General features: G+C 35.7%; 2 protein-coding genes across 2 annotated transcripts; one reads left to right on the forward strand and one right to left on the reverse strand.

The window, feature by feature from the left end:
• Positions 1-1,025: 1,025 nt before the first annotated feature.
• On the reverse strand, positions 1,026-7,016 carry LOC125072616 (esterase E4-like). The gene is made up of 11 exons (XM_047683248.1): positions 6,833-7,016; positions 4,942-5,072; positions 4,368-4,510; positions 3,905-4,047; positions 3,544-3,729; positions 3,223-3,413; positions 2,863-3,031; positions 2,238-2,457; positions 1,899-2,008; positions 1,577-1,709; positions 1,026-1,340 (listed from the first exon to the last, which is right to left on the reverse strand). Exons 1-11 carry the CDS (start codon positions 6,990-6,992, stop codon positions 1,175-1,177), a joined length of 1,752 nt encoding a protein of 583 aa, XP_047539204.1. The 5' UTR covers positions 6,993-7,016; the 3' UTR covers positions 1,026-1,174.
• A 3,398-nt stretch (positions 7,017-10,414) lies between these two features.
• On the forward strand, positions 10,415-11,305 carry LOC125072817 (MFS-type transporter clz9-like). Its single transcript, XM_047683516.1, has one exon. The coding sequence runs from the start codon at positions 10,415-10,417 to the stop codon at positions 11,303-11,305; it is 891 nt and encodes a 296-aa protein (XP_047539472.1).
• The last annotated feature ends 2,483 nt before the right edge of the window (positions 11,306-13,788 follow it).

Genomic DNA, 13,788 nt, shown 5'->3' on the forward strand with positions numbered 1-13,788 from the left:
TTTTTATGTTTACGTAAACGCATCATTTCCTGGTATGCACGGTAATTATGAGGTTGACTTTTCCGTTTCATAAATTCATCAAATCATTTGTTAAAAATACGTTGGTAAATAAGGCATATTATTTTATACTAGATTATATATAGATACATATATAATTGTATTTAACTAAAATGACTGTGTTTTTATATGTTGAAAAAGAGTAACTACTGGGTTTTGTTGCCGGTTTTTTTTTTTTTTTTGGTAAAAAGAGCTTTTCAACAGTTTGTTAGGTTCTAGTTTGTTCCTTCTCTAGCAGAGCTTCTCGATAAGGGTCTCCTCATAGTTATGAAGAAAGACTTTTATAATACTAACAATAAGTAAAAAAAAAGTCGGTTAAAAACTAAGTAAAAAAATATATATATATTTTTTTATAGTTTAATCTCAGTTAGTGGTGAACGGAACTCTAATAATTTAGAGTTAGAAATATCGAAAGTGGTAAGGTGCTGTTTTTTTTAGAGTTTTAAAAGTTCAGCGTCAGTTCATAGTTTCAAATGACAGCTAGCATCTACTATCCCTACCAAACTCCAAGAAGTTTTTGGTCTCCAGTAATTTTTTATCCTTTTTTAAATTAATTATTTACCGTACAACATATAAAAATTGGTGAGATTCACAGTTAATAGTTTTAAATAAAATTTAGCGTCTATTCCTTATATGATATTATTAAAATCTAAAAAGCTCTAGTGTCTAGTAATAAAGGAAAATTGTTGAGTCCCATATACGCCCGCTTCGAGCGGGATAAACGACCAATAACAAATCGATTCTATAGTTTTGGTTTTCGTGATAAAACATATTTCGACGGACATCCGGACAACTCATCACTTTATGGTGGCACTTTCACATGCACGATGAAAGTGATGATGATGCAGAGATATTCCTTACATAAAAGAGTTTCATTCTAGACGATCTTCAAAGAAGTCAGGTTTAGAATACAAAAAAGGTATTATGTACTTCTTGCCTTATTATAATGATTTCAATCAAACTACGGATGGTATTTAAAATTAAGTTTTATTTGTTTAACCATAGATATCACTTATTTGACTAACAATAATAATCAGACAATAACAAAACACGCCTAAAACAAATACATATGTGAGCGACTAAAAGCACTAAGGAAAGATAACATAATTATAATATCTTAATAAGTTAGAGGATAAAGTTCTTCCCAAAATTTGAGCCTGTCCTCCTTTAGATTTTTGTGCACGCTGAGATCTCTGTCGATGCGCAAATATTGGCGGTTGTCGGGCCGGATGCGGGGCCACTTAACTCCCTCCAGTTCAGGCAGGTCTCCATGGTTGGGGTCTCTGAAATTAAAAAAAAATATTATGTTAAGGTATTATATTTTTAGTCTTTAGTCGTCTCAATTATCATTTCAGTGTATCTGTGTGGCACTTTCTTGTAATGTTTAACAGTTCTATCTCACGATTAAAAAAAAAAAACACCAATGTTGGTTTAAATAAATAAATAGCGTATAATTAATGTTCCTGAAAGAAAGTTTCAAAGGTTAATAGTTGTTTTGGTGATATACTCTTGTCCTTACCCGTGCTTAGCGAAGTTGTGCCACAGCGCGGTCATCCTGTCGACGAGGCGCGCGTCGCCGCCGGCCGCGCCCACGTCGGGGAAGCGGTAGCTCAGCGTGAACAGGTAGATCAGGTCGTCGTGGTGCGCCGCGCCTGCCATTGGTCATTACATTATTACATTCGGCAGCTGGGTAACTATTGAAATGTTTCTTTAGCCTTTGTAACGTTTTAATATACTGCAAAATTCACTCGAATCTGACTGATCATATAAGGTATAATGTGCGTTTTTACTTCCTTATTTTTTACCTCTAGTTAATTTTCATTTCAAACTAATATAACTACCTTCAGGTTTCATGCTGACTGGGTCCTCGTAGTGGCTGTGGTTGCCGACATACGCAAACTCGTAGTACCACACGGGGTGAGGCGAGTGCCGGCACATCAGGTTCACCAATCTATGAGTATTTTAATAAGATTCATTATAAAACTCGAAACAACGAACACCGCTAATAGTACACAATTGACATATTATTCCTAGGATTACGACTTGACAATAAAAGCTTACGCATTTAATTTAAACGGTCAAATAAAATTATTACAATTTACACAGCTGTAATCCTTCCATTCGCGCATTTCTTGAGAACTACAAAAAATTTAAGCACAAAATGATTTCATATTATGTACCTGTGAACTGGAAAACTCTCGATGGAGTCCTGGTACAGGAGACCCAGGTTCTTAGCGCTCTCCTTGTCATTCCGCAGCGCCTTGTCGTGCAAGTAGGTGGTCCGCAGAGCGCGCGTCACGCTCGACGTGCGGGCGTCGCGCGGCAACAGGAAAGAGATGGGTGCTATGGACTCCCACTCAGAGTTCATTCTGTCCAACAGGGTTTGGTTTCGCAGCACCGCTGTTAATAGTATGAGTAATTACGACTAAGAATATAATATAAGAAACGAGAGCTGTCGCTACACTTGTCGTATACAAGCCTCTTGACTATTTATAATCATATTAATTTGTGTAAATAATAAAATTGACAAAAAAAAAACAAAAAAAGAGACCCTTCGCCGTTTCTTTCGCCGGTTTTGGTCAGGGTATTTTCTTTTCCGAACCGGTGGTAGTGTTTCATTGGACTAACAATAAGTAAGTGTAATGCTTGAATATTTAATAAAGGAATTTGAGTTTGAGTTTGAGTGATTTTGTTGCCGGTTTTCCTCGGCAGCAAACGAATACTTAAATGGCGAAAAACGCTCGATGATTCAAAGATAATTAAAAGTATAAATACTATTTGAAAAAAATGAGCACAAATACGAACTGTAGGCCATCCAGAAGAATTCGTCTCGAGTCTGACTGACGATGTAAGGGACAGCGTGCATTTTTCCTTCCTTGATAGCTTTAACTGGATCGATGGGTAAAAACCTCTCCTGTCCGAAATCCTTCTCGACGACTGGCATCCATATTCCCACTGGATCGAAGCCAAATTCCTGTGCAAATTACAATTTATGAGTATCGCGCTTATTGGGGTTTATAGTTGGCAGTTGTCATAAATATATAATAATAATAGTAGGTATTGTTCTTTTTAAATACGAGATAACGCGCTATATTCAAGAGTTTTCCTTAGTAATTAAATGAATAGTTTTTTAATGACAGATATTTAATATAAAAAAATGTTTACATAGAAGCCGAGTAGTGAGTTTCCGAGATCCCTCCACGACTTAGTCTTCAAGCAGTCGATGATAGCTTTAGAGTCGGTCGTGGGGCAGTTCAACAGCTCTGCTTGTTTCACGGCCAATGAATACATGTTATCCGGAGTGGGCTTAATGTTGATGGGAGAGCCACTCATGGAAATCCCTCTATGGAATAGACCTGAAAATTTGGAACAGAAACATTTGTAACCTTAAACGAATCTCTCGTAGATTTAATATCTTTAATCAATTCTATTAGATAATTATCTTTAGAATATAACGACAGTCGAACGTGAGTCGTATGAGGCAACCTTTGGACATGGGGGAGATCATATGCAACATGACGCTGAAAGAGCCCGCGCTGCAGCCCGCGATGGTGACGCTCGCAGGGTCTCCGCCGAACGCTGCGATGTTGCGCTGGACCCACTTTAGAGCCGCCACCTGGTCTTTGTATCCGTTGTTACCGGGCGCCAATTCATCTCCTGTGCTTAAGAATCCTGAAAGGAAATCATTCAATTGCAGTAAATTTATTCATATTAATATTGTTAGAACTGTATTTATTAAGTGCAGTTGACTTTAAATTACAGAATTGGTTATAGTTAGTTGGTCTCAAAACTTTCAAGATCTATTACAGCTAAATAATTCATTATTATGTATTATGAAGCAATCTACCGAGCGAGCCCAGTCTGTAGTTGATGGTTACAAGAACGATATCTCTGTCTAGGAGATAATGGGGTCCCGCCAAATCGCTTCTTCCAGACATGGTGTAAAATCCACCCGCGTGGATGAAAAATATCACCGGCAGAGGTTCCTTTCTGAAAGTATAATGTAAAGTGTATTACAATTTAATTTAACTTAGACAGCTTAAGAACTTGCATTTCGCATTCTTAGTAGCACTGAACTATTGTTGTAAATGCGAGTAATGGCCGCGCCATCTTCTGTTATCGCTAAAAGCGATTACGTTCAGTGATTCCGACGCTAAGCAAGACAATTTAACGCGCGTGAACAATGATCACCGTAGATAAAGAATATTTGCACGTATTTTAATCAGCGATCAAACTGAGAACTAGACAATCTTGTAAAAAATATCGTGTTCCTAATTAATAGGAATATAATAATTATTAGATCAAGATACCTGTCCTTCTTGAGCGGTGTGTAGACATTGATGGTCAGGCAGTCCTCGTCCACGTAGTAGCCCGGCGGGGCTGGCAGTGGACACGCCGGCCCGTCTTCACTCGCGTCGACCGGGGTCTTGTACTCCGTTATTAGTTTCGGTGGCTTAGGTGTGAAATAAATTTGTATATTAGGTAAATAAAAGTTTTTGGTATTTTGAACATTCGGTAAGAGTAATATTTCTTAATACAAAATCAAAATATACTTTATTCAAGTACGCTTTTACAAGCACTTTTGAATTGTCATTTTACAAACTATATTTAGTAGAGCTACCACCGATTCGGAATGAAGATTCTACCGAGTAAAACCGGCAAGAAACTCATTAGTTACTCTTTTTCAATATACTAATAGTATACGATTCACCTTTGTTTAATTTCAATGTATGTCTGCCCAGTGCTGCAATGTCTTTACTTTTATTTCATCTCCGGTTAATATTTACGTGTTCTAACGGCGGGGACATTTCGGTTTAATATGAAAATAAATTATTTCTATTGCAACTTTTTATCACACATGTTTATGTATCGTCCCTGTCTCACCTGGAACCTCAGCTCCCCGACGGGCGGCTCGGCGTAGCGTATCCCGCGATAGGTCTCGAACTTCCGCCCGAGTCGCGTCACGTTGTACCCGCCGCGGAACTCACCCGAAGCGCTTTTGGTGACGGGTGGCACTTCAGACAGAAAGACAATTTATTCAAAAAGGGCGAAGACAAACACTATTAAATAACAAAAACCTTACACGTAACTTAGTTCCGCGAGAAGGTTTGCAATTTATGAAATATTAAAAAACCTTTAAAACATAATTTCTTTAACTATTTCAGTTTTCATAACATATTTGTTGAAAATCGTCTTTTTATGAGTCGAGCATTCCTCAATAAGTAACGTTTGTTAAGAAACCGGATTAGTTAATAATATTTATATCATATCAGATATTATATTTTGCAAAAAATAAAGACGTAAAGCAATGAGTCAATACAGCTAAACTTATTGCTAGTTAAAGTAACTTGTGCTGAGTTAATGTCAAAAGTTACTCGAGACAAGACAAATTACTTTCCAAGCAAAGTGAAATATCCTAGGCAATTGATAAGGCAGGAACTTCTGTGATGCGACTGAACCCTTGTTTAGTAGAATTACGAAATAAAATGAGATTTGCTTTTAGCAAGTAAACATTAAATAGGTGTATTTATTTATTATTTATTTCTCATTTTATATAATTATGTAATAAATTACAAATGTAAATAAAATTTTATTTGGAAACATAAAATTATTCCTTGTTCGCTCATTCTATTAGGTAAGTACTGAAAACCGCATCAAAATCCGTTGAGTGTTATAAAAAAACTTATCGGAGATACGAATAGAAAATCGCTATGAATTGGTATTCAACTTATTCAATTAAATTATAAACAATTTACAGTCTACATATCATTAAACTGATAACATTACCTACGCCTCAACATACTACACATAACAACTTGATACAAAATAACTAAATTATGTTAATTATTCCGTTTAATTCAGAATAAGTGTACTTTTCCCTCATATAACAAAACAAACGTCAGACGGAGCGCGCGGAACATTACATCGAAACAACAAGCTCCACCTGCCTTCTGTTTATAATCGACTAAAACCACTCATTACTTGTTTTAGCACTCGCGTCGAGTGCACAGACTGATCAAAATTGGCACATTTCAAAACGTCTTCAACTTGGTGGCAATCCTCACTTCCTCTGTTTCAGATTCTAATCTTAAATTAACCTTTTAATATCTGTGGCTCATAATTCACAGCTGTGACGATATAGTGTATCTATTTAGTTTTAGACTTTACTAAATTAATATATGTGTATTAAAATTCGCCTTTGACTTATTATTTGGCTCCCATTAGCTTACGAGTGTCTGAGTGAATTCGAAACTCCTGTGTCGGTTCGCTCATTGTGCATCTGTACTGCGAGCGATAAGGCCTTGACTTTACGTTCGTCCTTGAACCCACCCGACCCGCATCACCCGTCTCGGTCGCTGTGGACAGCGGGCAGACTGGGCAACCAAGCCTGGCATTATCTTTTAAGCGATTAACGATAGATTCAAATATCATCAAAAAAATAGAGTTCTTTTGTTGATAGGCGAGGCAAAGCTCATACTAATGATTGAATGAAATTGATATGTTGGAATGTTTGTGATGAAAAGTTATATAAGTATCTACTAAATATGTTAATTGTTTTACACGTTTATTTATACATTGATTTATTTATACAACTCGACTTAATTAACATAACACAATTACACATCATGCACTGTAATAAAGATGTATTAAAAACAAAACAAGATATGTTAATCTATCAAGTTCAAATTATCACTCAGTTTTGATCATCTTATCAATTTCCCTTTTATAAATTATTTATAATAAATATGTTTATTAATATAGTAAAGACACTGACCTTCATTAGGTCCATGACCGTGGCCGTGTTTGTGGTTATGGTGGTGTTCTTGACCGTGGTCATGGTCGTGGTCGTGGTCGTGGTCGTGGTGGTCGTGGTCGTGATGGGAGTGGCAACACGCGAGCACCACAAGGAGCAAAATATTAAACAACGTCTTCATCTTGCGGGCGAAAATCTACTGACCGCAAAATTAAATAGAGCCCTTTATATATAACAGTGTAACCGCGGGAATTCTATGACTTGTGATAGGTATTATGTTACAATATGTAACACAATTTTGTAGTTATCGATATATATATTGTTAAATAGATAGTCTATGGTCATGAAATCAATAAGATAAAAATGAAAAAAAAAAAAACTTTTTATATGATATATGTAGGTGGACGAGCAAACGAGCCACCTGATCGCAAGTGGTCACCACCGCCCGTAAAAAATGGCGCTGTAAAAAATATTAAACATTCCTTATATAGCCAAGTCCCTACCAAAGTTGGGAACCAAGATGTTACGTCCCTTGTACCTGTCGTTACCCTGGCTCACTCATCCTTTAAATTCGTACGAATAAGCAGCACAATAAAGGGATACAAAAACTTTAACGTTTTTATTATTGAAACTTACACAGATTTTAATTCGTTTAAAAACAAACCGATGCTTGGAAATGAAAGCGAGATTGCATGAAAGGTTAAACATGTTATTGATAAGAAAGGAAAAATACAAACCTCAGTACATTGCAGTTCGCACATAAATATAAAAATAACATTAAGTGATAAACAAGAGTCGCGCTTAATCCCGCCAGACGTCGATGTACTGAGTCCTGAGTACTACTCGTGTGTCTCCGTGCTATCTTTGTACGAGGATGCTTAGGGGTAACTTTAGTCGTAGACATTATTTTAAATCAACAAAAACTTTAAATGCCAGATTTGTAGACCTTCGAAACTTTTACAGGACATAATTGTTATTAGTTTATATATAGTTTACACACTATATAGGTTACACACAAGTCACAACAACAAAAAATAGTTTTTAGAGTTGAATATTAATATCGATCGATCGATCTGCTTGCACCAGATATCAATATAAATTAAACCATTAAAAATACCGATTCAAATAAGTGAATGTAGTTTTTCTTGAATGTAACACGTACACGATAAATATAATAAATATGATTGAGGAAAACGGTCGCTTCGTTTCGGGAAACCCCACTCACTCGGCTCGCGAGTAGCGTAGATCGTGCGGAATTCGAAAATTAACGACTAGAAAACTAATTTCGTCAAATATAGCAATAATGATATGTATTTTACCACTGTCGTAACGTAAATAAAACTATTAACCTAAATGTATAATCCATAAAGAATTGATTTATTTATTAATCTTTGTTGCATCGCAATGCAAGATCAGTTGAAAAATTACTATGAAGAGGAAAAATTTTCGTTTATATAAATACACTACAGATCTGACGTGTTCAGATATAGATTGAAAAATATGTATCAAACCACAAAGCATTAAATTTTTTATATTTTGTCTGTTGCATCGAGAAAAATGTTTTGTTTTTCTTACTATAAACAAAATGTAAGATTCAGAAATACTCAAGTTTTATATTTTTTTACAAAATACGACGAAATTAAAAGAGACGATGTGAGTTCCCGCCGTCGTTCCACTTAGATCAAAACATTTTGTAAAACCAGATTGTATGCGCGCTGCAACGCTTATCAGCCGTCATATTTACATTACAACTTTTTGAATTTATTTTATTGTATATATATTTTACGTTTACTAGTTATTTTCCCTATATGGTTAGAGTAAAATAACCATGTGTTGTGTTGTTATAAGACGGAGACGCAACAAGAATACCCAATGAGAGTTGTTTCCTCATTAATATACTGCGAAGCTTTACTTCCTTTGTTACACACTCCGCGTTTTCCTCGTTCGAGTTTGTCATCAAACACCTTCAGCTCTGTGACGACGCGGCGCAGTTCTGCGGTAGGCACTTTATGAAACATTTAACGTAAAATACGATATGATTAATTACCTACCAATAAATGACTACCTACTCCGTTAGTGTGCAAAAGAAAAACCCGTATAAGTCATATTTAATTACAGGCTTAATTGGCTTTTGTTACATTTTACTACGTTTTAATAAATGAAAACTAACGCCTTAAAACATGAGAATCATTTACAGTCAGCAACCAACGTTCAAAGTAGGTAATTGAAATTCAGATAAATGTAAATTATAAAATTATTTATTTATAAATTATCATTACAAAATTAATATACAATGTCGACCTCCGTGGTCGTGTAGTGTGTACACCGGTTTTCATGGGTACGCCTACTCTGAGGTCCCGGGTTCGATTCCCGGCCGAGTCTATGTAGAAAAAGTTCATTAACTTTCTATGTTGTCTTGGGTCTGGATGTTTGTGGTACCGTCGTTACTCCTGATATCCATAACACAAGTGCTTTAGCTACTTACATTAGGATCAGAGTAATGTATGTGATGTTGTCCAATATTTATTAATATACAATATTTATATACGAAACGGTGAATCACACTTTTGCTACAATATTTTTCGCAGGCTCTAGCTCTTTTGCAGCAATTAAAAACAACACGAGCTTTTTAGTTTTTGATATAATTTTAAACAAATGGAAATCATTAAGACGAAAGAAATATTATGAGACTTACTTTATTGGATAATGAATGAATTTGAAAAATTATTATTAATATTAAACTTTACTTTAATGTCAAAAACCTTCTACTAAATTAAACTAAATAAAAATATGTACATATCTACGTTTATTTATACTAATTTTATATTGAGATTTGATTGTTTTTACATTTCTTTTTAATGGATAAACGCAAAAACTACTCAACTGATTTGAAGAAAAATATTTTAAAGTATATAATATACATAATTGTTGTGCGTCGGGAATATTCGCGGAATATCGGGTCGATTGTTTTTAAGCTACGGTGCGTAAAAGATTCGAAAAGTTCGGGGCAATACCAAAAGCATCGTTAGCATGATCGCCAGCAGACTAGACTGCATATATATCGATCACTGTTGTACATCTCTACCAGTGTGGCGCGCCATGAAACTGTCGATAGATACTGGATGACACACATACCATGTCTGTAGATCCGCCGAGAATGCTGGGTTTCCTATTCAGAAACGCTAAGCAATTTCAAGACAAAAAACGACAGACAGCTTAACGGAATTAAAGTCAAAGATTTACATTAGCATTGTTTATCCATCGTAACTTAACTTGTGCTGTGTTTTGTCTATAGGATAATTATACGTGTAGCCATCTCCAGAAATAAGTGAAAAAGCTGTGATATCGGTGTATTGCATGTAATTGTTGTTTTGTTTACCCATGTGCCTTGCCCTAATAAGGCCTATGAAAAAAATGTATAGGCCTTATAATGGCACAGGTACAGGCCTTATTAGGACAATGTTTTATGTCAGTTAGAAAATTATCACAATAAAATAGTAATGGCTTGTTTTCAGTAACATCATGGAAAACGAATCACCAGTTTCTACCACAAAGAAAAAAAGGGCCCCATGGACTTCAAAACAGATGGAAAACGCTGTTAAAATGGTAGAAAGAGGTACATTATCTACATATGCTGCTGCAGCCAGATACAACATCCCAAGAAGAACCCTACGCAACCATCTAGCGAGTGGGTCGACTACACGAAAGCTGGGTCGGTCGACTATATTGACTCCAGAACAAGAAGCTGAACTTGTTAGAAGAATCATACGTTTGGCTGATGTTGGAGTGCCGTTGACAGCAAAGATGTTGCGCATACAGGCTTTTTCATTCTGTAAAATTAATAAAATTCCAAACACTTTCAATGATGCCAAAAATACCGCGGGGAAGAAATGGTTAAGGCTATTTCTCAAACGACACCGTGAATTAGCACGTCGTAAAGCACAGATGATAAATCCAGCTCGTGCTCAAAAATTAAATAAAGATATTGTTAGTGATCACTTTTCCAAATACAAAAGTGTGTTGGATAGACTTGGAATTGAACATAAACCTGAAAGTATTTACAACATCGATGAAAAAAATTGTCGCATATCTTTTCACCATCAGCAGGAAGTTCTGACAGCCAAAGGTAGAAAAAGAGTTCATCAAGTAGCGAATGAGCATGCTGAAAGTGTGACTGTGGTAGTCTGCGGAAATGCTTTAGGATCAGCTATCCTACCAATGATATTGTTTAAAGGCAAGAGACTAAAGCCAGAATTCCGGGACAATTTACCTCCAGGCTCTCTGGTGAAGATGACGCCAAAAACCAGTATGACGACAGAAGCTTTCATAGAGTTTATTAATCATTTGAATAAATACAGAACATCAGGGCCATGTCTCCTCATTTTTGATGGTGCAAAATGCCACCTGGACTTCACTATTGTCGAGGAAGCTAATAAATATGGCATTACGTTATATTGTCTCCCATCAAATACCACGCACGAGTTACAGGACTAATCGGGGGAACAAGATAGAGAGAGAGAGAGAGAAGGTTCAGATGAGTCAGGCACAGATACTGAGAATTTGCCACTGTCCTTGCTCTACAAAAACAATCCGAATACTGGAACTCCACAGAAGAAAGATTATCAATCAACCACATGTGTGATTCATGAACTTTTACCAACACCTAAGTTTAAAATTGTAGCGACTGCAACTCTGAATTACAGGGCTCAAGAGATAACCAAAGATTTGTTTGGTAATAATGCCACGAATTTGGTTACTGTACCATCGTCAAGAGTAGAAGATGTGTCTAGTATTTCATCTATAATAAAGATGAACACAAAGACACCAATATCAGCGTCAGTTACTGGCTGTACATCTACAAAAGCTGCAGTTGCTGCAACACAAAAGCGAACCTCAGTAAAGAATGCTTCTTTGACTGCAGATAAACTTACAGAATATATACCAAACCGTCACGACAATAAACCTTCTTGGTACTGTCCAGCTTGTAAAGAAGATCGAGTTGATGATATGCGACAATGTCTTACTTGTGGCGTTTGGTATCATGAGGTGTGTGTTGGACTCACATCCGCTGATAAAATATTTTACTGTTCAGGAGATTGTTTAAAAAAAAAGATGAAAAAGACTGATTAACATAGTACTTTTACATGATGAGAAACTCGTTAAATCTGATCTAAAATTATCAAAAGTGTTTAATCGGATCTCATTAGATTTAATATAAGTATTGAAAACGTTTTGTATTTATTAAAAAGTTACTTGTTTTTATTAAGGCTTTATTAAGACACAAGGTTCCCAATAAGGCCAATGTTACATTTTAGTTATTATTATTATTATTTTATATTAGTTCACAAAACTGTGATTTTTGTTTTCAAAAAAATTTTGTTACATTTATTACAAAGTTTAATAAATAAATATAAGTATTTTAAATTACCAGTGCATTTTTAATTATAAAAGCACTAGTTATATAATAAAAAAATAAGGTAGGCCTTATTTGGGTCACCTACCTTAATTAATAAAATTACTCATGTTCGTGACTGTCAATCTAGCCTAAAAATCGATTTAGCTAATTTTAAAAGCCGTGCTGAGCATCAGAAAGCATGTGGCGAACATGTCGCGAAACAACCGGATGGACCCCCTGGTCCGTCCTGCCAAAGGTATTTGAGTCTCTACTCAAATACCTTTGGCAGGACAGACAGTAAGGATATGGTTCTATAGTTAGTTACATTGTCACGGCCACCCTTTTTATAAATAGGCACAATTCTCGCTCGTTTCCATTGGTCGGGAAAGACTCCGGATTGAAGAGATTTGTTGAAGATGAAACAAACAGGTAGAGACAACATCGACGCACATTTGCTAAGAAATATCGTTGGTAAGTTATCAGGGCCAGCTCCTTTCTTTATATCTAGTATTTTCAACTTTCTATAAACTTCGTTAATGAAAATGCTGATGGAACAGATCTGGTTGACAGGAAAAAGTTCTTCACCTCTCTCTCCGCTAAGAAACGAGTCACCCCTATCATAAACCGAGGAAAAAATGTCGGCAAGCAAATTGCAGATATCAGGACCCGTGGTAGCTACGCTAGAGCCATGCTTCATTCTAGCTGGATATGTGTTAGATGATTTTTTGATATTTTTCAGATGTGTCCAGAAGAATTTGGAATTCTTGGTGAGATTGTTTTCCATTTGAGTAATGTATTTATTATAACGTTCGTTAATCAAATTGCTGCAGTCGGATCTCAGTGACTCGTACTTCAATATGTCTAATGCTCTGCTAGTATATTATGGTGATCTATGTATGTGTAGATTAAGTAGCTGATATATCCTGTTATAATTTTGTTTATAGTTCGGAGACAAGAAATATTATAGTGTGCCTGTGAATTAGTGAATGTAAGCATGTAATTTTTTGTACCAATAGTATAATTTGAATGTTATCAGTCCTAGTCCTAGTCCTAGTCCTCAGTCCTGCTTTCCAACTGTGTATGCGTTTTATAATTTGAATGAAGATGTTTATGGGAATATTTCCAAAATACGTTGCGATGATATGACTTGTATCAGCTGATTTTAGTTGTACTGGGTTTTTTCATATACTTGCTGTAGGCCTTGAGGTGATAGATTGTTTGAGTTCTGAGTATCTAGTATTGTCATCATAATAAGTAAGTATTCGTGGTTCTGTAGAACTGTTTTCATTATTTATAAAGGTTAAGTTCTGACGTTTACGTTTTGTGCAATTTAAATCTTATTTTAATCTATTTGAAGCTCGATTACAATTCTGTTTCACTGTGTCAACAAAGTGTTGAAGACCTGTGTTCAGTTATTTATGCTGTTAATGAGTTGAAATTTGATGAAATTTTTCTTAGTAGATGGTTAATCAGTAATGTAAAAAGCTGTCGTGTTGCTCCTTCACCTTTCTACCACATGACTACGAAGAGCCATGTGGTAAAGACACATTGGTTGTCCGATGTCTATGGGCGATGGTGACCA

The sequence above is a fragment of the Vanessa atalanta genome, chromosome 22 (genome assembly GCF_905147765.1).
Source record: "Vanessa atalanta chromosome 22, ilVanAtal1.2, whole genome shotgun sequence".
Classification (NCBI taxonomy): Eukaryota; Metazoa; Arthropoda; class Insecta; order Lepidoptera; family Nymphalidae; genus Vanessa; species Vanessa atalanta.